General features: G+C 41.3%; 2 protein-coding genes across 5 annotated transcripts in view; one reads left to right on the top strand and one right to left on the bottom strand.

The window, feature by feature from the left end:
- Positions 1-12,390, top strand: part of LOC118560415 (NACHT, LRR and PYD domains-containing protein 3-like) — a 123,510-nt gene extending 111,120 nt beyond the window's left edge. The window contains exons 9-10 of the mRNA XM_036131401.1: positions 11,640-11,686; positions 11,835-12,390. Of these exons, the coding sequence (XP_035987294.1) occupies positions 11,640-11,686; positions 11,835-12,361 (574 nt within the window). The 3' untranslated portion in view covers positions 12,362-12,390. The remainder of the gene's footprint in view (positions 1-11,639; positions 11,687-11,834) is intronic.
- Positions 12,391-15,011: 2,621 nt separating this feature from the next.
- Positions 15,012-18,010, bottom strand: LOC118560444 (kinesin-like protein KIF20B). 4 transcript variants are annotated; one of them, XR_004929316.1, is made up of 5 exons: positions 17,889-18,010; positions 17,706-17,814; positions 17,345-17,490; positions 15,275-16,331; positions 15,012-15,147 (listed from the first exon to the last, which is right to left on the bottom strand). XR_004929316.1 is itself a non-coding variant. In XM_036131435.1 (2 exons), the coding sequence occupies exons 1-2, from the start codon at positions 17,480-17,482 to the stop codon at positions 16,245-16,247; spliced, it is 225 nt and encodes a 74-aa protein (XP_035987328.1). In that variant the 5' UTR covers positions 17,483-17,587; the 3' UTR covers positions 15,012-16,244. The 4 variants fall into 4 exon arrangements, 1 of the variants encoding a protein (XP_035987328.1); XR_004929317.1 differs by having other exon boundaries at positions 15,012-15,143; XR_004929315.1 differs by having other exon boundaries at positions 15,012-16,331.
- Positions 18,011-25,696: the final 7,686 nt, after the last annotated feature.

The raw sequence follows: 25,696 nt of genomic DNA, 5'->3' as shown, positions 1-25,696 counted from the left end.
CTGATGTTAGAACAGACACTGAGGAGGAAATTATGGTGATGGTAAGAGGACTTCCAGCCTGCAGGACTCTGAGCTCCAAAGAAAAATGTCAGAATAACATTAAAAAGATGCAAAAAGCTGTTCAGCACTAATTAAATGGGTTCCAGTGCTTTAAAATCAACATGCCATTCAAATAAAATGTAAATAAAATAGATCTTAAGTCCTTACACATCATTATATTCAGATAGCTTCCTATGTCGTTCTTTTCTACTATTTGATTGAATGAAAATCTTTTTAAATATATATCAGCCAGAGTTAAGAATCATTTTGATTGTAACTTTATTCAGTTTTTCACATGGAGCAAAATCTGGAGCTGCAGAGACTTGGTTACCTTCTTTCCCTTTGACTCCAGACTAGATGATTCAGGTACGGAGCTGAAAGCAACAGCTTTCATGTGTGATTATGGAGGAAATGTCACATCATTCATGGTGACTTTTCCTCCAAGATGGCAGGAGGTTGTTGTGATGAGAGGTGAAAATGTGTTAAATGTGTTCAAAAAAGCAAAGATGGTTAAAATATGTAAAAGACAAAATAAAACTGTAATTAGTTTTCTGAATAAGTGGAGATGTTTCAGTGACAGGAAGGAATAAACAGGAGGAGGATGTTCAACATTTAGAAAAGATCATCTAACATGCAGAGAAATAAGTAGAGGAACCGAGGCTAAATGAGGTCAATTAAATATATTTAACTATTATAATCCTTGGAAAAAATTCAGATCTGAACCAGTTAATGCCGATTAAATGTGGAGATAATCAGTAATATGTGGTGACTTTAATACATACGGAATATTATCTATTAGCTTGGTTTTCTTTTGAAGATTTAACCCTCAGTTTCCCTCATCCAAATTGCAAAGCAATACAACCTATTCTGTTTGTTGTTTTGTATCGTCCACTGGGCCCTTACTCTCAGTTTTTGGATCAGTTGTCAGACTTCTTATTTGATTTGGTGATAAACACTGACAAGGTTATTATAGTGGGGGATTTCAACATTCATGTTTACACAGAATGTGATAACCTTAGTGTGGCTTTTAAAACTATCCTAGATTCAATTGGTTTTGCTCCAAATGTGCATAAACCGATGCACTCTTGGCTCCACACTTTAGACCTTGTGCTGACATATGGCATTGATTGTGAAGAATTAACAGTATTTCCTCACAACCCTGTCCTATCTGATATTTTTTAACAACATTTGAGTTTAATCTAACTGAGTTCTCCACCCCCAAAAGAGGGTTCCATTACAATAGATCTTTATCGGACAATGCTGCATCAAACTTTAAAGAGTCTGTTCCCCTTTTAATTTCGTCAGTATTGCAGAAATACCCTGCAGATAGCAGCAATGTTGTTTCTTCCCATTCACAAATAGATGTCTTTGTTAATGGTGTGACTTCGTCATTGCGTTCTGCATTAGACAATGTAGTTCCCTTGAAAAAGAAGGTGATTATTCACAGGAAGCTGGCTCCCTGGTTTAATTCAGAGCTGCTTTCCTTGAAGCACAATGTTAGGAAATTGGAGAGAAAATGGCGCTCTACACACCAAGAGGAATCCTACCTAATCTGGAGGGACAGTCTATTGTTGTATAACAAGACCCTTTGCAGAGTTAGAGCAGCGTATTTTTCAGCATTAATTGAGAATTAGGGTGACCATATTTTCATTTCGGAAAAGCAGGACACCTTTGAGCGGGGGGGGGGGGGGGGTCTTTGGGAATCTCTGTTCCCATGCATAGAGATGTATGTGGCATAGGGCTGGGCGATATAGAAAAAAAGCTTATCGATCAAAAAAGAAAAGGCATATTGATCGATATTGATAATTATTGTAAATATTTAAAACCATATTTTATGTGCAGCTCTGCCTGGACATTTTATGATATTGCTAAATGATTTGATTTAAAGAACACAAACACAGAATTCCAATTAAATCTTTATTCAACCAACTTTTTTAACCATAACAGATTTTTTTTTTAAGAAAAATAACTTAACTTTATATCGCGGATCAAGAGTGGCAGGTTACTGTTTGAAGCCAGGTTTTTCAGCTGCAGAGAACAGCAGACATATCCATCACTATGAAGCACGTTACTGCATGCGTTATGTCCTTATGCCGCTTGGACGCTTTGTCATTTTATCACAAAGAAGGGAGCCCAGTTTAGCTGCTATACCTGCTTTGTTTTGGAAGAAGTTACAGAACGCGACAACGACGAGGCGCAGCTCGCGGGGCCGCCAGCTCGCGCTGCTGCGGGTGTGAGCGGCTTACGTGATGAATACTGGTGGGTTGCGTTACCAGACTCTGCTTTTACCGGTTCCTTGCAAGTTTTACAAATCACTGTTTATTTCTATCAGGCTGGCGAACTAGTAAAACCTCGTTTTGGGACCGTGTCCTCCGCCGCTACTTGCTGCTACATATTCACATGCTCTGTGTTGAGGTTTGAGAGGGCAGCGCTTTGTGACGGCGTGCCGACTGTAGCAAGGAAGTAAAACTGTCTATCGAACTTTTTATCGACCCTATTTTTTCCTATCACGCCCCACGTCTATCGATCGATAAATATTGTTATCCACGCTATCTATCTTCTGATTAAGAACAGGGCTGCCCGCACTGACGCGGCTCAGGGATTACGTCACACGCAGCGCTGTGCGCAGTGCCCTAGTGCCTGTCAATTTAATGGTCCAATGAAGGTAATTTAAAAAGCAGGACATCTCCTCACTTTCTAAAAAAACCCGGGACGCCCGGGACGGGACGTGAAATACGGACATGTCCCGGGAAATACGGATGTTTGGTCACCCTATGAGAATAAAAATAATCCTAGATTTCTCTTCAGTACAATTGCCAAACTTACACAGTCATAGCTCCGTCGATCCATCAATTCCCTTAGCTCTCACCAGTAATGATTTTATGGGATTCTTCATAAATAAAATTGATTCCATTAAAAATAAAAAAATTGGCTTCCTCCCAAACTTGATTACCTCATCCTCAGTAAGTGAGGCAGCATTGGAGGAATCATTAGAACCTGCACAGTGTCTGAACTGTTTAGAAGCAGTAGAGCTTTCTGAGCTATCTAAAATTTTAGCTTCGTCTAAACCTTCTACCTGTATGTTAGACCCAATCCCAACCAAGTTGTTTAAGGACATATTCCCTTTGATCAGTGGCACTATTTTATACATGATTAATCTATCCTTAGTAAATGGATATGTACCACAGGCTTTAAAGGTAGCTGTTATTAAACCTTTACTTAAGAAACCATCTCTTTATCAAGATGAGTTAGTAAATTACAGACCTATATCTAATCTTCTTTTCTTATCTAAAATTCTTAAAAAACTAGTTGCTAATCAACTTTGTGAACATTTACATAGTAATGACCTACTTGAGGAGTTTCAGTCAGGCTTCAGAGCTCATCATAGCACTGAAACAGCTCTGGTGAAGGTCACCAATGATATTCTCAAGGCCTCAGATAATGGACTTGTGTCTGTACTTGTCCTGCTAGATCTCAGTGCTGCATTTGACACAGTTGATCACAATATTCTCCTACAAAGACTTGAGCATACTGTAGGGATTAAGGGGAAAGCTTTAGGCTGGTTTAAATGTTATCTATCGGACAGATTCCAGTTTGTTCATGTTAATAATAAATCTTCCTCAAACTCTAGGGTCACTTGTGGAGTACCACAGGGTTCAGTCCTTGGACCAATTCACTTTACTATATATAGGCTACCGATTGGCAAAATTATCAGACAACATGGGATTAATTTCCACTGTTATGCTGATGACACTCAGCTATATTTATCCATAAATCCTGATGAATCCCATCAAGTAATTCAACTACAGTCATGTCTTGATGGCATCAAAAGCTGGATAACTTTAAATTTCCTGCACGTAAATTATGACACGACAGAAGTTGTAATCTTTGGACAAGAGTCCTCAAAAAATAAACTTCTCAATCAATCTCTTAATTTGGATGGCATTAACTTGGCCTCTGGTAATAAAGTAAAAAATCTTGGTGTTATTTTTGACATGTCATTTAAATCCCATATTCAGGGACGTGCAGAGACCGTTGGAGGGGCAGGTGCTCAAAGTTAAAAGAGGGCACATGGGGCACGGATTTAAAACACGATACAGAAACATACCTTGCTATACATCCGGCTGAAATGTACCAACCCATACTATAAAGAATGTAACATGGAATCAAGGGCGTAGCTTTGATTTGAACTTTGATTTGAACTTTAACCCTAGGGACACTTCATTGCTCTGACATCATTGGTCCTATGCAGTATGCATGCTCCTATTTCTTTATGCTTGACTTGAGCGTCAGGGCGCGTTTCTTCTGTCTAAAGAGAAAAGCAGTATTTCTTACTACATTTATACAAATTTTATAAGCACAACACACACTAGATGCTTTTTGTTAATCTGGTGGCCTAGTGGTTAGAGCATTGATCTTGGGTCCCAGAGGTTCTGAGTTCTGAGTTCTGAGTTCCCACAGACTACCATTCTGGGTCCCTGAGCAAGACACTTAACCCCGATTGCTCCCCTGGCGCCGCACAGTGGCAGCCCACTGCTCACCAAGGGGATGGGTAAAGATGCAGAAGTGAATTTCTCCATTGTGAGATCAATAAAGTTCTATTATTATTATAAATTATAAAGCAGCACCCGATCTGAAGAATGTTGAATTGGGACTTTTTTCCCACTTTGAAAATGTTTGCGTTTGAACTTACCAGCAACAGAGACCTATCAATTTTTACCATCTGCAACATTCCAAACACATTTCTTACATCATATATCTGAAGAGTAGATAACAGCTTCTCCTTACCTACATCTTCTCAGACAATTAAATTATTTCCCTAACAATAGTGAGTTGTCAATGTTTAAATGTGCAGTAAATCTTAATACATAAGGAGCATGGAGGACCCAATACTGTACTTTGAGTAAGATTGGTGACACCAAAACTGAATTGTTTCATGAGTGGTTGTCCATTTCATCACTCAAATGAGAACCACATACTATTGGTATATACTAGTAAGACTAATAAAGAACAGCAGATAAAACTTTAAGATATGTTAAGGCCTATATTAAATTAATTTTACGACCATATCAACAGATTAAATACTTTTTACTTTTTTGGTGTACCAAATTACCCTCGCAATGAAGTAATATTTTATGGATTAAGTCCCTGATGATAAGAATGTCTAGCTCCGCCCCTGGTTTGCACTAATTTACTAATAGACAGTGTGGAAACCTTTGTACAATAAAAGCAATGTAAATAGTGTTCCTCGGTTGTATTTGTCGTAATTCTAATTCTAGAAGTAGAAATAGTGAAATAAATATCACTATCATTTTGTGAAATCCTAATTACGCTATTATAAATAAGTAAAAGTCTAAACAAAATATAGCAGTTGTTTAGGCAGCATATATTGTTGTTGTGTTGTATATCATATAAAAGAAATATCACCTGCTATTTATACCTGAACTGCATCAGAGGGTCAACAAAAAAATTAAACAATAATAGCAACAAAATATTGGTAAAAGGGAAACCCTCACCTTTTCTTTTTCAGGCAGCTGTGGCTAAGAATCTGAATTTTTAATAGTCTACAGTCTTTGCTTTTCCATCTTTCCAGCCGGCTTCAGAACTCCAGCCTGGCACAAAATATTTAGTTTTGTAAAACAGATTAGGTTTCTGTTGATAAATGCATTATACTTCAGAATTAGATGCTATTTTGAGATGCTAACGTTGGTTACTTATATTTCTCAAGTTCCATAAATCAAAACTCTTTCGCCTGCTTCTTTACAGAACTGCACTCAGCAGCTTTCACCTATTTTACTGCAGATAATTAGTTTCTTAACTGGGACTAGTTCCGTAGCCTAGTATTAATTGTGGTAACCACAGTATTCTTGTATGACTCAAAACTGAAATCTCCGCTCCAAGCAAGCACGCACACGGACAGACTAGAAAACAGCCAATCAGAAAGAGGGAAGGCGGGATTTAAAGCAGTATAACCAATGGCAGTGGAGTTAAACAGCACAGAGCACAGTCAAGTGTGCTGCAGATTTAAAGGGGCAGGACCACTGAGCTATATAATACACTGGAGTGCTGATTTTGCCGAAAAACTGAAGTCACTGGCCGCCATCTTGCTACTCCCTACTCTCACAGAATCCCACAGGATTTGGTTGCAACAACAAGCAGTTTTCTAGCTGTGTGAAAACGTTTCACAGGTAATTCTACAGTCAGTGGATGTACTAACACTATCAACTACTAGGAAATTAGGTGCTGAAATATTTTACATGTTATTCATATTAAATATATATATATATATATATGTATATATAAGTATGTGTATATGTATATATGTATATATATATATATATACATATGTAAATATATGTTTTTGTACATTATTTATATATTTATAAATGTTAAACATATTATTTAAATGAATAAAATGCAAAATATTTCAGCACATGACTTTCTCAGTACTTGATATTTTTAGAACATAACATAAAAGTATTTGGCATTTGACATTTTAAAAGTCTTAAGCCCCCCCTGAACATGAGAAAATCCTCGTTATTCGATGCTGTAGCGCACATATTCCCTAGTTACTGGGGGGAAATAGGGAGTACCAATATGGCGGCTGGTGGCTTCAAAGCGACTCGTTCAAACAGACGGTGATTAGCACTCCAGTGTATTATATAGCTCAGTGGGCAGGACAGATTGGCCAGCATGAGGCAGCGGAGCTGGGAGCTGCGAGAGGAAAAGTAGGGCAGAGTGAGGGTACGTTATGTGGATCATGTAACCAGCCACGGTATATCTAAATTATTATTCTTTTGGACATGCACCATGCACGCACACATGAAAAAAAAAATAAAAAATACAGTTCAAAGTCTTCAGCTGATCCAAAATGCTGCAGCAAGAGTTCTGATGAAAATCAACAAGAGAGATCATATTTCTCCAATTGTAGCTTCCCTTCATTGGCTTCCTGTTAAATCAAGAATATAATTTAAAATTCTTCTTCTAACGTATAAAGCCCTTAATAATCAAGCTCCATCATATATCAGAGCTCTGATTAACCCGTATGTTCCTAACAGAGCACTTCACTCTCAGACTGCAGGTCTGCTGGTGGTTCCTAGAGTCTCTAAAAGTAGAATGGGAGGCAGATCCTGCTTCTGTGCTTTCTTGTCTGTCTTGTTGTGTCTCTGCTCTGTCCCCCAGTCGGTCGAAGCAGATGACCGTTCATACTGAGCCCGGTTCTGCTGGAGGTTTTTCCTTCCTGTTAATTGTCAGGGTTTTGTTTACCGATGAACTCAGGACGCACACACGGGACTAAAAGTTTGAGTCTTTATTGAAGGAAGTATGCTGGGTGGTGAGTGATGAAGACCGGAGGTTCAGGACTGCAGAAGGTCAGGGATGAATGTGATGGCAGGAGCTGACGGCCCGGAGTGAGAGAGAGTCACGACTATCCAGGCAGCAGGGAAAGCTTAGTACTGCTCGGCTAGCAGGCCCCGTAGCCACAACAGGTTAGCAGTTCATTGGAGACACCAGGGCACAGAGCTGAGCTTCTCCAGGGCGGCTAGTCAGGTTAGCAGAACTTAGGAGACACCAGAGCACAGAGCAGAGCCTTTCCAGGATGGCTAGTCCAGTTAGCAGTTCTCTGGAGACACCAGGACACAGAGCAGAACTTCTCCAGGGACAAACAGCAAAGTAAGAGTCTATAGAAAACTGGCAGGACTAACCTTAAACAAGAAAAACAAATCTTCAAAGGCAAAAAACAGGGACTGGCATGGAGAGGTGTGGAATGATGACGGCCCAGTGCTGAACTGAAGGCAGAGGGAGGTTTAAATAGAGCACTTCACAGGTGGAACAAGGGTCTGGCTAATTGACTGGTAAATGATTATCAGGTGTGACTGACTGCTGAGGAGGTGAAGTGAAAATTGACAGAAAATAACTGATGACCGAAAACTAACAATAAATAAAGTCAAACCTAACCCAAAAGAGATGAAAATATGAAAATAACAGAAAAACAAAGCCAAACCAAAACTCAACCATAACATTAATGGGGAGTTTTTTTTCCGCTGTCGCTTCATGCTTGCTCAGTTTGAGGGATTGCAGCAAAGCCATGTACAATGCAGACGACTCTCCCTGTGGCTCTACGCTTCTCCAGGAGTGAATGCTGCTTGTTGGGACTTTGATGCAATCAACTGGTTTCCTTATGTAGGACATTTTTGACCAATCTGTATAATATGATTGAACTTGACTTTGTAAAGTGCCTTGAGATGACATGTTTCATGAATAGACCAGTTCATTGTTATTGTTTTGATGCTGGTTTTTCGCGCATGCGCGCCGGACTGGTAGGCAAAAGGAGAACACAATGGCGGACGCAAACAGAGAAACTGACGAGTTCTCCATGTATTTTTCTTCTTTTGATAACGTATCACAAGATCATTTTAAGAGTAAGTTGATGGTTGATGGTATCAGATTGCCAGATCCACGCAGCAAAAGCCTGAAGGGACGAAGTGAGTCTGTGAAATGCTGGCCAAATGTTCCGTACCGCGACATATATAGCTGCCTTTAAAACACGCAGGCCAGTACACATTAGAGAGCACGAAAGCCCCTGAAACCACTGGACGGCTACAATTATTTTATATCGGGACATAGGCACCAGCAATCCCCGCGACGCCATGAGGGATTAAGCGGGTCAGAAAATGGATGGATGGATGTTCAGACATGTTTGTTTAACAGCAGAAAGCGGAGTCGGACACAGAGAGAGGAAGAACCGCCTAGTAGGTTAAAAAAAACATTGTTCACTAAGGATTATTTTGGTGTTTTTGTCTTGTTAAAATGGGTGGAGGTGTCGGCGACATTGCAGCGTAAACACAGACGTACTAGCGCACGTGAACAGGGGCGTAATGCAGCCGCTGTCTGGTGCACATTATTGCACACTGATTGCACGAAGAAAACGGCTGCTGCTGCATCGACTCGGCTTCTCCCGGCCCTCGCCACCTCCCCTCCGCCGCTATCTAAGTAGAACAATGACTAGAGCAGAATTAAGTTGTATTTACCGGGGATGAAGTGTAGACTGCAAATTCTGTTGTGGTATGATGGCTCCCACAGTCCATTGGGAGTGTCTGCCTGCGCTCTTTTCATTGAAATTATCCAATTCTTTCTTCTTTCTTCGTCCTTCGGTAAACGACAGAAACGTACATCCGATGATTTGGAATGCCTCTGTGTGCAACCAGGAGCACAACAAGTCATAGGCATTGTTTAGATTCCAGAAATAAACTAACTAAAAGTACACTCTAAATCACCCGTTTTGTCATGTAGTAGACGAGAACAGTACTGTTTTTGCCTACCCGCGGGACCCGGATGTAGCGCTGACGTCACACGTGAACTACCCTATTGGCGCTATATAAATAAAATTGAATTGAACTGAATCTCTGCTGAATTTCTCCAGAGTTCTGCTGCTTCATGGACCCAAAAATACTGTAGAAGATCCAAGATATTTCTTTGCTGCTCTTCCTACCTGGACATCAATCAGAGCTTTTCAATGAGAGCTGGAGCTCTGATTCTACTCCTGATGTGACATCAGGGAGGATCTGAGCTGAGAGCATCTAAAATGACCAGTGTTGGCAGTTTATCTTCACTTTTAAGTCCTTTAAATGTTTTAAACTTGCCGTTAGCAAATAGTTGATGAATGTAATGAAGTTTATATTCTGCCCATTTTTAAACTAATATCCAGGTTATTTGGAGCAAAGGACTTCATGTATCCAGTAGATGACAGGGAGAGATGGAGGTTGATGTTCCAACGTTTTCTGGATCTTGGTCCATAGGTGAAGTGTTCTTCTTGTCCCTTCTGTTGTCTCCTTAAACTGATAGTCTAGAACCGGCAGGATGTGCAGGGTACGGTACCTGAGCTCTGCTCAATATGAAGCCAGAACATATCTACATCATTCATGATCCAAGTCATGATGGATTTCATTCACGCAGCAACATTTCAACTCTTTCTGAAAACTAATGAGACAAAAAACAATGGAGGTTTTTACCATCCAGACCTTCAGAACCAGTTCAGCTCAATAATTCAGTTGTTTCTATGGAAGATGAACAGATTGGATCTGAAATGATGAAATTCTTCACTTCTAACTTCTTTTAGATCTCTAAAAAATGGAGCCGCAGCTCTCAGATATTTTAGTCATCATGTATTCTATCAAATAATCCACTGATTAAAGCAGTAATCTCAGAGACATGTGCTACTCCAGAGGTTCCCATGGCTTGTTCCTGGAAGCTCCTACTTGGACCTCCAATCCAGGCTCCGCCCCCTTTAGAGAAGATCTTTCCATAGATGAAGCTAAGAGTCACCTTGATGCTGCAGACCTTTGTTCAGGGAGGAGATGTCAGGATGTTTGTGACAGTCTGTTCCAGGCTTTAGTTGTTCTCCTCATGAGGAGCTGAAGTCTCTGACAGGAACGTAGAGCTGAACAGGAGAAGAACTTGAAGCTTTCTTCTTGGCCTGTCTGCTTGCAGCAGCGTGACAATCCAACATTTTAGTCTGAGTTCATCTGGAAATATTTCTCTGAGCCTGAATCAGTTTGAAGGCAGGCGAGCTCCTCATCAGAGCTGAGATATCTATGTCCTCCATGCTGGAAATGTAGAAGTCCAGCAGCTCCTGATCTGTGATATCAGAGCATGTCATCATCAGTAGAACGGGACTTAATTTCCCTCTCAAAGCAGGTTGTAAATCTGTGTGGAAAGATGCAAACAAAGACTCTCTGGACTGGATTTCCATCTTCTTTCTGACTATCTGCTGGGGGCCTTGTTCCAGAGGCTCCTTGGACACTTTCACAAGCCATTACTGCAGCTGCTGGATTCAGGAAGCTGCATTTTCTTCTTGGTCTCATTGTAAATGTGTGCAGCGCCACCTGGTGGTGCTGATTGGTAGAGGAAGAGCTGAAAGGTTGGAGGTGTTTGTCAGAGGTCTGTGATGATGGAAGCCTCTCCCTGGTTTGTGAGTCTGAGCTCAGAGATCAGATCTTTGATTCTTGGTGAACTCTTTGTTGAATGTGATGCAGCTTCTCCTTTTTAATGTTCGTATTTCTGGATCTTCCAGTGTGGCCACAGCAGATTTCCACAAGGCTCTTTAGTGTTTCATTCCTCCATCTGTGTGTGGGAGTGTGGATGGAACAGGGATCCAGAGTTGGTGTCAGTGTTTAGATTGATTGTATTTTAATGCTGATTATTAAATCAGTTGGAGCTTCCAGAAATCTTCACTTAGTTTCCTGATGTCCTTTTAGGCTTCAGGCTGTTTCTTCAGGTTGTTACTGAGGGATTTTCTTTCTCCTCTCTGTTGGAGCTTTTCCTCTGTTTGGACAAATGAGTTGTGCTACAGCGCCACCAACTGTCCTCACTACATCCACTGCAGGTTGTAATGTATCGTCATCATCATCATCATCATCATCATCATCATGTCTGTCTGCTCTCAGCTCTTCTTTCTTTCTCTGGATTTTTACAACAAGTGGACGTGTCCAAATGTTGGACTGGTCCTTTCTCAGTGGAGGACAGTGTGTGTCTGAGAGACATGTAATGTCCATGTTTGCTGCTGAAAGAGACTGATGGTCTGACCCCCCTCCTCCTTTCAGGGTGGAGCCTGCTGGAGTCCGATGGTTGACACCAGGTCTGAGGAAGTGTAAGTGTGTTTTTCATTTGATTCATGACAACAAAGCAGCTCACATTCAACCATCTTCAAACTGTCCATCACTCATTCAGGAGTGATCATCAAAGTGTCAATAAATGATCAATAACTGCAGCTGGATTGTCTTTGTTCTCTCCATCAGATTCCTGTCAACTCACAATCGACACAAACACAGTGAGCAGAAAACTCAAACTGTCTGAAGACAACAGGAAGGTGACACGTGTAAAGATGCTTCAGTCACATCCTGATCATCCAGACAGATTTGATCAGCCTCAGCTGCTGTGTAGAACTGGTCTGACTGGTTGCTGTTACTGGGAGGTTGAGTGGAGAGGAAAAGTTTATATATCAGTGAGTTACAGAAGAATCAGGAGGAAAGGAGACAGTGGAGACTGTTTGTTTGGAAAGAATGATCAGTCCTGGAGTCTGATCTGCTCTGATGATGGTTACTCTGTCCGTCACAATAACAGAAAAACATTTATCTCCTCCTCCTCCGTCTCTAACAGAGTAGCAGTGTATGTGGACTGTCCTGCTGGTATTCTGTCCTTCTACAGAGTCTCCTCTGACTCACTGATCCACCTCCACACCTTCAACACCACATTCACTGAACCTCTGCTTCCTGGCTTTGGGTTCTTCTGGTTCAATTTTGGTTCCTCAGTGTTTCTGTGCTGATTGAGTCTAAAGAGTCTCCTCCTGTCAGAGAAAGCCTCTCCCTGTAGAACAGATAGTTCAGTCTGTTCATGTCTGTCTCTTTCACTCAGAAACACGTTTTCACATTCATGGATTAAATCTGTTTCTTTGTGAAACTCTTCTAAATGATTCCTTGGAAACTTTTTCCTCTTCCAGTCCTTTAAAGATGGAAGCTGGGATTATTCCAGGATCCACATGTTGTTTTTCTGCCTGTTTCCAGTCAAAGCTTCACTCTGAATATCAGCATGTTGACTTTCTCTCTTGTTTTTTTACTTTCAGTTATCAGTCAGATTTCATTGAAATGTTGGCCAGTTTTTCTCAATCTCTGGACATTATCTGTTTCTGTCGGCTCCTATTTTTCTAAACACTTTTTAGATTAAAATATTAAATCTTCCTTTTGTATATTTGCTGCAATTCTACTTCATGTGTTTTAATGAGTAATAAACAGATTTTTTTCTTCTGTGCTTGATTTATTTCCTGCTCATTCTCTTCTGTTCCTCTGTTCAATTTTCAGTATTTCAGTATTTCAATAAAACAGATTTTTTCTCTCTTAACACTGACTTTCAAAAAGTCCTAATTTACAGTAAAACATTTCCATCTTCTTTCTGACATGTTTTTAAATGACATATTTTTTTCTTTAGTAGAATAAATCAGCAGCAGAAACTCAAAGCAATGATGAAATGATATTTCTGCTCCATCTTTCCAAACCTTGAAAATACGTTGAGAATGAAAGAAGAGCCGACGCTGACAGTCTGGGACTAAAATCAGCTTCTTTACTTCCAAACTGCTGACTTGGACAGACTGAAGACCAGTTTTTCATTTTCTAGCTAAACTCCTGCGGCACCAAACCAGAAGCTGAACCAACACCAACAACAGAACCACATGGAACATTTCCACATCACAACTTCTTCCTATTCTGGACTTTTAGTTTTACACAGGAAACGTGTGAACGCGCACACAGAGCCGCAGCGTGCACGGCGTCCTGCTGCTCCTCTTAAAGGGACAGTTCCACATTTTCAGCTTCAGGTACCTGTTAGCCCTGGCCCAGACTGATAGAGGCCAGGCTGCCACATATCGGCGCCACCGGGCCCTCTGACCAGTGCCAGCAGCCATTCAGGTGAAGTGTCTTTGTCTCTTATTGGTCGGCTGTGTCAGGTTTTTCATGTCTTTGAGTAAAAGGTGCATTTAGAGCAGGGTTAAAGTTAACTGACATTTTGAAAAGGAAAAAAAGGTGTTTCACTCCATGCAGTGCAATGATAAACCAGTAGAGGGCAGCATTCATGCATCAAATTATATCCAACAGGTTATTAGGGTAAGAATTGTTCATGTTGAAATAAAGAGGCCCCAGAAACTCATGTAGCAAATATAACACAATTGGCGATAAAGGGTTAAAACGGTTTCAGTACTTTTGGTTGACGTAAATTTTCTTTTTTATTGAACCGTGACGTCAGTTTGTTTACATGCAGTGGCGCCTCCAGAAATGTTTTATAGGGGGTCCAGATGGGGCCACTCAAACTCTTGGGGATGCACTCAAACTAAAGCCATAATTTCAGGATTTTATTCTACTGTTGTAGTAAAGCTGCCTGTGGAAAACTATCAGAAATACTTAAGTAAACGTCTACTAATATCTTTTGGTTTTTAAACAGTTCCTCCGTATGCTAGCTGTTATTACAGGTGTTGATCCAACAGTTTTATCTGGTTAGCTGAAGCTGATGGACTGGATGTTGGTTTTTAAAACCACTGAAACTCTAGTTAGTGAGGAAATCAGTTTCCTACCATTTTACCAAAACACCAGTCAAGATTTAGAAAATATTGTTGCACAATTACAGACCAGTGTGGGTGGGTAACAGCATTCTTGTTGTGCTTTATATCTTTGATCATAACTTTTTATAGATTTGTCAGGTTTGGATTCTGTTATAGGAGCCTCTTCTTCATTGACTCCTTCTGTTTTTCATTGACACTTCATTGACAGCAGTCGGTGGTTTAAATGTGATGTCTGAACCCTGTGGCGCCAGGGGGCGCCACAGGGTTCAGACCTTGGTTCCTTTTATTGTCTCTCTGGGTCTAAACGTGTTGATGCTAATTTGCATCTTTATGCTGATGAGGTTTTTAATGTCTTTAAAGGCTTTTTGACATTTGGCAGATTTTTATTTCCAGTTGCTTTGACACTTCAGTGCCCGGTTAGGGACATTTCTCAACAATTCAGGTTGCAATTTGTGTTACAGTCCTGCAAAATGAGAAAAAAAAATCAGCTATTTCAATGTTCTGTTGACTGACGGAGGTAAAAAATGCTTTCAAGCGGGCACTGTGCCATCGTTGCTCCAGGATATCAAGCTCTCATTTCTTTATTTCACATTTGGTCTGGACTCTGAAGACATTTAGGAAGCATAGGTAACCGTCTAGTTAAAAGAGATCTCAGATTTTATTTTTAAAAAGAAACCTTTGCAACATTGACCTCATATTAAATCAAACTCTTCATCTTCTCTTCACCTTTGCTCCCTGCAGCAGTGAGTCTTCAGGACGTTAAATATATGCTTTTTTTTTTTCAAGCTTTCGGCACAAAGTCCTTCAATTATAAACTGTCTTCCTGAAAACTGATGAAACTCCAAAATAACTTTTCTTATTCACAGAAAAGATGTTGGTTTCACATCAAAGATTAGCATGAAATAAGAAATGACAGCTATTTGTCCATTGAGGCACAACCAGCTGAAACGAGGACAGCTGAACTGCACTGAAGCTTTGACGGTGGAGTCTTTTCCTCAGCCTGGCTGAAGGGAGGGAAGTGGTTGCATGAAGTCAGACAAGATACAGGACAGGCAAGGACTGGAAACAAGGTTTTAACCTGGGTGTACCGTTTATTCAGATTTGTTTTAAAAGTTGAAATTTGACTCTCACACTGCAACTTTAAGATGTAAGCTGCTGATGTCTTCATGGTGGACTCAGCTCATCTCCAGGTTCCTCACATCTCTGAGGTTTCCTCCTGGAGGACGGTCCTCACTGGGAGCTCCATCACTGCTGCCTTCAGCACATCAAACCTCACTGCACAGAAAAGCTCCTCATTTTCTCCATTAATGGACTTTGTTGCTTTCAGCTCCATTTTCCTTCAGACCATTAAAACAGTTTTTATTCTGCAGAATGACTGGAAACTGAGACACTTGTTGTCTTTCAGAGCCCGTCTGGGCCGGGACCCTTCAGGAAGCTTTTATTAGCCTTATATGGTCATTACAGGTGAGTAAAGCACCCAGGTGCAAAGGTGAGGTCTTTATCTGAGCCTTCATCACATGTCAGCAGCTCAAACCATGATAAACACACCTTGGAGAACTCTGTAAGCGGTACCTGCTTAGAACCCACATGCATCGGTCCATCCATGTTTGGTTAGATCAGCAAAGGTCAAGCAAGGCGAGGCTTTCTACCATCTCTGACAGAAACGTCTAAATTCACGGTTCTCCACAGTGTGGAGGAGGAACGTGAGAACTTTAATCATCTGGTTTGCAGGCTTCTTCTCAGAGAAACCAGGAGGAGAACCCGGCCAGGATCATGGTTCTGGGAACAGATGGTTTCCTGGACATGATGGCTCTGGACTCTGATGAGACCGGATGACCCGTCAGAACATAATGATTCAGGTTAAAGTGAGACTTTGCAGCAGAACCGTTAAACGTTCCACAAAGTGTTCTAGGAGGTGGAGTTAGAGCAGATTGCACATTAGAGATGAACCATTGCTGGTTAATAAAGTGAAACATGAACTTCTAAATGCTGGTTAGTGTTAACGGGTCGGCCTCCACAGAACCGATCCAATAAATGCGTCTCAGAACAACGATCCGTAACCAGCAGCTTCATTTCTACAGTAAAGTTCTGGAGGGCAGCGCTAGGACTTAGCCGCTCTGCTGCGCAGGCGCCGTTTGATGATGTCATGGTCGCTCTGGCCCTCGCCGTCCGTCTCCTGGTTGATCATCTGCAGATAAAAGGAATGGCGTCAACGTTGGCAGGAGGCTAAACATCTGAGGTTTAAACGTCTTCAGCCATCAGAACGTCACTTTGAACCAGACCCAGTCAGAGCTAAAGAGGCAGAACCGCTGGGTTCTAGCAGCAGCTGGGAGGAACCAGAACCAGCAGTGCAGAGCCAGCGTCTCAGGTCCACGGCTGTGATCACTCTGCAGGGATTCAGTTCCTTCAAGCTGAGACTGAGTTGATTACTTCTGGCAGGACACCAGGGGTGTCCAACACGCGGCCCGGGGGCCATTTCTGGCCCTCTGGTTAATTTTAAACGGCACATGACCACAACAATAAGATAATAGAACAAGTTTGGCCCAGTTTATGAATACTGAGCATTATTAGGGAGAAAACTGACTTCCAAATCCTGTAAGCCAGGCCAATAACGACTCCCTGTTACAGAGTAGTGGACCTGTTTTGGTTCAATCTGTATGTTGTCTAAGCCATTACAAGGCCTTTGTTGGTGTTGGGCAGGACTATATAGCCTGATACTCCACTTTACTCCAGACTTTTTGAATTGAGAAAGCTTTCTGGATAGAAAGCGAAACCTCTTCAAACTTTCGAAAAAAGTCCAGTTGTTTTGCTTTTTACTTTTTCGGAATTACCACAACCTGGAAGACTGAGAATCTTCACCAAAAATAAAGAGAACACATTTCTGTGAAGAGAGGTTACTTTGACCCTGACCAGTTGGTTCTGGGTGGTTTAAATCCTGCATGTCGGGGCTATAAAGAACTTTACTACAGGCAGCAGCTATCAGCCATTGGATCAAACGTCATTAATTTAATTAATTTTAGTTATTTAATTTAGCTGATGGTCAGTCAGGGAACAGGTCTGGACCCTCAGCAGATCCACCAGAGGAGGAAAGAAGAACTGATGATGAACTAACAGGTCTAATAAAACCGGCCTGGTTGACTGAGGTCTGGGTTCTGCTGGTTCTCCTGCAGCTGGCTGAGGTTGTCGGTTCAGGGCTCTTACCGGGTGGGGGGGCATGTCCATGGGGCAGGAGATTTCAGGTCTGTAGAGTTTCTTTCTGCCCCTCTTGGCCCTCAGGCTGAGGAAGGAAGAGGCGGCTGCTGAGTCTGGGTCCAGACGGCCGCTGACCAGGCTCATCATCTTCTTGGCTGCAGGAACACGGGTCGCCCAGCGTGAAGCAAACAGAACCAGAGGCAATAATCACTGATGACAGCTGGTTCTGCCTCATAACCACACAGAGAATTAACTTCTTAATCTGAACGGCATTAAATTAGCCTCTGGTAATAAAGTAAAACCCGTTTCTGACTCTGGTGAGCTTCAGCCCACCGGTCCTGGTTCTGGGTTCTTGTCGCACGTTTCTGACCTTTGGAGCCCAGCAGAGTCGGGGAGCTCTGCAGGAAGTCTCAGATCTTCTGCAGCGTGCCGTCCTTCCTGCTGCTCTGGGAGTCAAACCGACAACCTGAGGAAGAGCTCTGACCACAGAAGTACAACAGATCAGCTCTTTGTCTCCAGGTGACCAGTTCAGCTGTTTGTTTCTGGCTGGTACCTCTGCTTTCTTTGGGGTCAGCTTGGTTCTGGTGTTCCTTCGGTTCTTACTCCCCACTTCCTCCTGCTGACACAGAAACGGACCATGAGCAAGGCATCATGATTCACAGCGGCAGGTGGGCTCTGAGTCCTGATTTACAGTGATGTCAGGCAGAGGAGCTAAAACCAGATGAGCTGAACCTGTGACCCAGTCACTGTTGGAGAAGCTGCCATTACGGCCAACCCAGGACTGTTATGGAAATATATGATATGTTACTGTATGAATCAGGAATTTTTATGAAAACAAGAGTTACCTTTTAATCCCTGAACTGTGTTTTTTGTTGACTCACTGGAAAACCATGAATTTATTCAAGCTCTTTTGGATACCAGGCGTGAAGAAGCAACAAAGGTCTTAGTGAGAGACCTTTCTGAATGGTTTACGGTTTGAAAGCGTTCTTATGGTTCTTAATGTTATCTTGGTTAAACTCCTAAAACCAGACCTGGACTCTAAGTTTAATGTTAGTTCCTGAGTTGTCAGGGGAGAACAGATTTCCTTTGTTGGTGTATGATTGGCACCTGGAGACTCTGCGGGGTTCCCCCCTCCCCTGACACTCCGTAGAGGGGTTGGTCAATCTACTGAAGATGTGTCAGGTTGTGTTCTGCAGATAAGAGCTAACAGCACAATAGAGTAGGATGTTGGGTAACATACTAAATGTGCCGTTATGGTAACGTAAGTTTTTGTCTCCCTTTGGAAGTTCCAGTTGTAATAAATAAATGCATTTAATAACTGTTTTCACTCTGACAATTTTTTCCTTCCTTAGTTACCAAATCAGGCCCAGCTCGACAGGATTTAACCCAGGTCACAGATGTGAGACTGAGCTGCTCATCCCGGAGGTTTAAACTCAGGTCAAAGCCTGAGCAGCAATTTAAACCTGAACAAATGTCCACCAAAGGCATCGTTAGTGAGCGACTGGCTCTTCGCTCTGGTCAGGTTTGTTTCTCCACGTTTACAGCAGAGAACTGTTGTTATTCCCACAGGGAATATCTACGCTCTAATGTCTGCAGCCACTACTTTAACATGGGAATCATTGGATCATTTCAACTGTAACTTTAGCTGGAAAACATCTCCTGTGCATAATCTGCAAATATATTAAAGGCCATCATATATTTTATCTAAATTATGACCAATGAAAGAAAGTGAGCGTGTAACTGAAGATTAAAAATCTCCCCCAAAGACTCCAACAACACTCTTAATCTGCTTTCTTAACTGTTTATGGTTCTGGCCAACATGCAGTGTTACCCCTACCATCATCCAGGGGGGTCCGTGTATCTTTTGGTCATTTGATTTATATTTCAGAAACAGGAATTAAACCTTGTAAGTGCAAACCTACTTGGTGATTAAACTTGATTCTGATTCTGATTCTGAAAAACAAATTATTTTTTTAATACAAAAATAAAAATCGAAATACAAACCGTTTCTCTTTTTCATTGTCAAAAATGGAAAAGAAAAATTGGAAAAATGTATTTAATCTCATTTTCTATTTTGGGTAATGGAAAACTAAAATGCTTTTAAAAAAATCAAAACGGGTACAAGGACCTGCAATCCTCCTTCCTTTCAGGAACTGTATACCCTTTAGGAGTCTGAGACAGGCAAGAAAGACTGCTGCTGTGTTTTTGTTTTTTTACCACCAACAACTTTTATTGTTAAAGTTGCATATCTGTTTATGCATGAGGCTCCTGGCTGTGGTGTTTTTTTTATTTGTATGCTGCTCCTCCTTTCTGTTATTATTACGCTGCTGGTAACTGAAAGTAGAAAGACCCAAACATTTAAAACCTTTGAAATTGTGTTTTCTTATTCACGTCTTGCAGTTTCTTACATGTTTTATTGAGGGAGAGTTCCATGGACAGGCTTTTCACCTCAAAGTATTGTAAATCTGACATTTCAGCAGAGGTGGACCATAAATACTGTCAACAGGCCTTCCCTTTTGCATGATAACGTTTATAAAACCTTATTTTAAAGCATCCAAGATTATTTAAATTAGTTTTGCCAAGAAATATATATATTTTCTGCTAACTATGTACATTGACAGAATGTTTCTTAAATATTTTATCATATTTGCTGAAGAACCCTAAAGGAGAGCTATAACCAGATATATTTCTAAAGAACAAAAATGGTTAATTTATGGTGAATCAGCACCCACCATAAATTAAAACTTATTGCAAATGCAGTTATCCATTTGTTCCAACAGGTGGTGCATGCTACCACAGGAAACAATTTTTATTTATTTATTTTTTTCGCTCTAGTGGCACGCGTTTTATTGACAGTGAGCTGACAGGAAGAGGGGGGACCTTTCAATTTTGTACAATATTTTCAAGCTACAAAGTGCATCACTTAGCAGCAATAGAAGAACTGGCAAAGCAGTGTAAGAGAAGAGCTGTGCCAGGAGCCAGAATGCAGCAGTATTGGTGTTTATATTTCATTAACTACCACTACTAAAGGGTTCAGGTCCACAGAGGGTTGCTACCCCGGAGTCACAGCCACTGACCAGATGCTGCTGATGTATATTGTTTGGTAGAAAGTTTCTAACAGTGTCAGACATTGCTGATGTACTGTATATTACCCTCAATGCAGCACTGCCTCTACTCCATACTTCCACCAGTAAATGGTAAAGTGCTTGTACTTGAATGGTGTCAACCCGCTGGTTACATGATGAACCCCCCAACTCTTGTTTCACCGTCGCCCCATTTCATTGGAGAAAACACATGGGCTTCCTTTATATGTGAACTAGAGGAGGTCCACCCTTACAGTAATTAAGGTAACACTGTTTTCACAGTGACCAAAACAGCACTTTGAATCGTCTTGTTACTGAAAAGTGCTATAGTGCTATTGCATAAAACATTAAACTCCATTCTCTAAACCAATTGTGTGAAAACATTTTGGGTAGTTTTGAGGTAGTTGTTTATGTGGCCAAACGGTACACAAGGCGCGTAAATTTTTTTGCAGAAAAAATAAACCCCATTGTTTATCACAAGTGATGCACTTGTGCAATAAACAGTCAACCACACAACGCGGAATCAGAATCAGAATCAAGCTTAATCGGCAAGTAGGTTTTCACATACAAGATATTTGACTTGCCGTTGATGGTGCAGACAAAAATAACAATACAATAAAATTTTATAAAATTTAATTATATATATATATATATATATATATATATATATATATATATATATATATATATATATATATATATACAGAAGCAATATACACTCAGTAAACTGTGTGTTAATGTAATGCAGAAGCTTGTGAGTCCTGAACGGGGGAGAGAGACAGTGTCCAGTGTCACAGGCGGCTCTTGGCCTTGTTCATAAGGCTGGTAGCAGATGGGAAAAAAACTGTTCTTGTGGCTGAAATAGTCTGTGACTGGGGTGTGAGGGATCAGCCACAATCTTCCCTGCACGCCTCAGAGTCCCGGAGGAGTACAGGTCCTGGAGAGATGGAAGATTGCAGCCAATCACCTTCTCTGCAGACCGGATGACAAGCTGCAGTCTGCTCTGGTCCTTAGCGGTGGCACCAGCGTACCAGATGGTGATGGAGGAGGTGAGGATGGACTCAATGATGGAGGAGTAGAACTGCACCATCATTGTCCTTGGCAGGTTGAATTTATTCAGCTGCCTTCTTCCGGAAGTACATCCTCTGCTGGGCTTTCTTGGTGAGGGAGTTGATGTTCAGCTCCCACTTTAGGTCCTGGGAGATGGCAGTTCCCAGGAAGCGGAAAGACTCCACAGTGTCGATGGTGGAGTCACAGAGGGTGATGGGGGTAGCTGTGGCTGAGTTCTTTCTGAAGTCCACAACCATCTCCACTGTTTTTACAGCATTGAGCTCCAGGTTGTTCTCCCTGCACCAGGTCACCAGATGGTCAGCCTCCCACCTGTAGGCGGACTTGTCACCAACAGAGATAAGTCTGATGAGAGTGGTGTCGTCCGAGAACTTCAGGAGCTTGACAGACTGATGACTGGAGGTGCAGCTGTTGGTGTACAGGGAGAAGAGCAGCGGAGAAAGAACACAGCCCTGGGGGGAACCAGTGCTGATGAGCTGTGAGTCAGAGTCATATTTTCCCATCTTCCTGTCAGACAGGAAGTCTGTGATCCACCTGCAGGTGGAGTCGGGCACATTCAGCTGGGAGAGCTTCTCCTGAAGCAGAGCTGGGATGATTGTGTTGAAGGCAGAGCTAAAATCCACAAACAGGATCCTGGCGTAGGTTCCTGCAGAGTCCAGGTGCTGGAGGATGTGATGAAGGGCCAGGTTGACAGCGTCGTCTGCAGACCTGTTGGCTCTGTAGGCAAACTGTAGGGGGTCCAGGAGGGGATCAGTGATTTCTTTTAGGTGTGAAAGCACAAGGCGCTCAAAGGACTTCATAACCACAGAGGTCAGAGCGACTGGTCTAAAGTCATTAAGTCCTGTGGTCCTTGGCTTCTTGGGAACAGGGATAATGATGGAGGATTTGAAGGAGGCTGGCACGTGACATGTCGCCAGTGAGGTGTTAAAAATGATACCACACTTAATGCAGAAAAAAACAAGACTGAACATTGAAAACACTTATTTTTAATTAAATTTTATTAATATTAAACCTTTTTAACTAAGAAACTCAGCATCAAGATTAACGTTCCCTTTTTTAATGTAGACATGGCAAAATATAAATAAATGAACAGTTAGAAATAATTACATGTAAAACATATAAATTGCATCCACAAAAACTACAACAAAAATAAACTGTAAAATGTTACATTAGACAGATTTAGAAACTCTTTAAAGAAGTAATCTCTAAAACCTTCAATTTAGCTTTTAAGTGACTCAGGGAGATCAAGCTGTAAGACATTTTCTAAGGGTTCCATGTGGTGAGGCGAAGTAAGCAAGAACTTCAGTGTGAATGCAATATGAAAACAAACAAAAAACAAGTTACGTTGCAAAGAGGTTGGGAACAGATGCACCTCATGAATGAAAAACACCAAGGGGGATGAATAGTTCTGCTCTTTGGCAAAAAGTGCAATGCCTTTCAAAAATTAGAATTTTAATATCTTTCCCAGCAGTATGATTTATCTTGTGTAAGCAAATAAATGTATGGTGAATGTTTTCATCTACATGTCTTTGTAATTTAGTTATGTACATTGCAATGAACAGGTTGAGTTATTTGCTGTTAAACTCTTCTGCTTCTCTTTAGGCATCTTGTGTACGTTATCTTCTCAAAAATCTTCAAAGACCTCAACTAAAAGAGGAACTGTTCTATTTTGATTTTGTGTAGAAAGAACATGGTGAGAAAACGAGACAGAAACTAATACTTTATTGGACGCTTTCTGCCACTTCATGACTCATATTGGTATATTGGTATACATATACAGCAGAAACATCAGTCTAAAGCCATTTTTACTTAAACTGTAATTTGCAACTTTGCCATGTCATTTATGAACTTGTGTGAAATAAAATTATTTTGAAATATTTTAGAATCTTGTTTCTTGTTTGTCTTAAATTTTCTATACAAAATTGTGCAATATCTGTATTGCAATGATGGAAAAGAGAGGAAAAAAAACATATAGAGGAAAAACACACCAAAGTGTAATGTCCGTCCGTCCGTCTTCTTCTCCTTATCCGGGGTCGGGTCACGGGGGTAGCAGCTTCAGTAGGGAGGCCCAGACGTCCCTCTCCCCGGCCACTTGGGCCAGCTCCTCAGGAGGAATCCCAAGGCGTTCCCAGGCCAGCCGGGAGACATAGTCCCTCCAGCGTGTCCTGGGTCTTCCCCTGGGCCTCCTCCCGGTGGGATGTGCCCGAAACACCTCACCAGGGAGGCGTCCAGGAGGAATCCTGACCCGATGCCCGAGCCACCTCAACTGGCTCCTCTCGACGTGGAGGAGCAGCGGCTCTACTCTGAGTCCTCCCCGGATGACTGAGCTCCTCACCCTATCTCTAAGGGAGAGCCCAGACACACTACGGAGAAAACTCATTTCAGCCGCTTGTATCCGGGATCTCGTTCTTTCGGTCACGACCCAAAGCTCGTGACCATAGATGAGGGTAGGAACGTAGATCGACCGGTAAATCGAGAGCTTCGCCTCGACTTGCCAGATATTGCCACAAAATTGTGCAATATCTGTATTGCAATGATGGAAAAGAGAGAAAAAAAAACATTTAGAGGAAAAACACACCAAAGTGTAATGTTACCTCTGATATTAAAGCCCTGAGGCCCCTATTGAGCCCTAGATTGTTTATTTAGAGTAATAGTTAAATTCAACTCACTTTAATTAGGAGTAATTTGCAACAAATGTTTAAGGCAATTTGCAAAAACAAACAGATCCAATTTTTACACAGAAATAAAAAATTCAATAAAACTGCAAACATACTGTTCAATCCTAAACATAAATTAATGCCACTACGTTAAGAACCAATATTCCTGCATTATTTGTCACCTTTTCTCTGTTACATGGCACATCCAGTAACATCAGTTAATCTTTCCAATCTTTCTTGGAAGCAACAAGCCAGATCCAGAAGGAGCACATTCATTATTTCAATAAATCGTTGAAAGCATTTCACCCGTCCATGGCTGATTTGCTTCATAGAGTTGCTTCATCCAGGTTCTAACTGCAACGAGGCCATCTAGGTGCACCTTAACTTCACCTTAACCCAGATTCCTCCAGTCACTAACTTTAGTCTACCAATGTCCTTATAGCATCCCCTCTTCATCATGGTAGTTATTGAAAATAACCAGTTTGAGCCAGTTTGTTTTAAAATAAACTCATGCTTGGACTTTGCTTCAACTCTTTTTGGAGTTTATTCCAAACCTTCACACCACTGACTGAAATGCACATTATCTTCATGGTGGTCCAAACTCTCAAGGTTCTGAAGTTGAGGTTCTCTCTGTAATCACAGCTCCCACTCTATCAGTGAACAGTTTGTGAATGTCATCTGGTAGTTATTTGTTTCTGGCTTTATACATGTAAAAAAAAAAAAAAATTTTTTTTTTAAAAAATATATATATATATATATATATATATATATATATATATATATATATATATATATATATATATATCACATGTTTGGGATTGGCATGCAGTCCGACATGTAGAGAGCTGGTGAAGATGCACCTGTTCATACCTTGGTTAATGCTCTTTTTGGCAATATCTTTGCTCTGATCAGACAAGTTTGAACGGAGCAAACAGGACAGATAGCCCCTGACAAGAATTGATTCAGAAATCCAACCCCTATACCTTTTTGAAAATTTGCAGGCCAGCAAAGGTATAACCCCAGATTTAGAGCTAAGACCAAAGTTTTCTAAGCAGTTTTCCGACATTCCTCGTCTTTCATCTGAGATGGCCCAAAATTGCACAGAGCATTAGACGAGTTTTGCTGTATCCAACAAACCTTTTACTCAGATCCAGATGAAGTGGCTGCAAAACGAACAACATTTTAAATGGTCCTTCAAGAGTCTGAAATTTTAAAGCTTCTCCCCAAGGCGGCTTCATCTGGAAACCCTATTCACACAACCGGCTACACATTGGCATGTCTGCAAATGTGAGGTAACATGGACCCGGCTTCTCCTTTAACATGAGTGCACTCACTTAAACAACAACAATGGCAGACCTCAGAATCGTGGTTGTGTTTCAGACACTATTCCCTTTATTGAATTACTGTGATTGTGAGACCACCTTGTCATTGGTCCACACAACACGCCTCTTATCTCTCTCTCGCGTTCATTGCTTTTTTCCCCTGACCTTAATTCTTTACATCTGTGGCAGCTTTACAGCATAGGTGTTATAATGCATCATGAGGCTCCAGCT

Source organism: Fundulus heteroclitus, unplaced genomic scaffold (genome assembly GCF_011125445.2).
Source record: "Fundulus heteroclitus isolate FHET01 unplaced genomic scaffold, MU-UCD_Fhet_4.1 scaffold_43, whole genome shotgun sequence".
NCBI classification, from domain to species: domain Eukaryota; kingdom Metazoa; phylum Chordata; class Actinopteri; order Cyprinodontiformes; family Fundulidae; genus Fundulus; species Fundulus heteroclitus.
The sequence above is the reverse complement of the archived record's forward strand: the minus strand, read 5'-3'. Positions and strand labels throughout refer to the sequence as shown.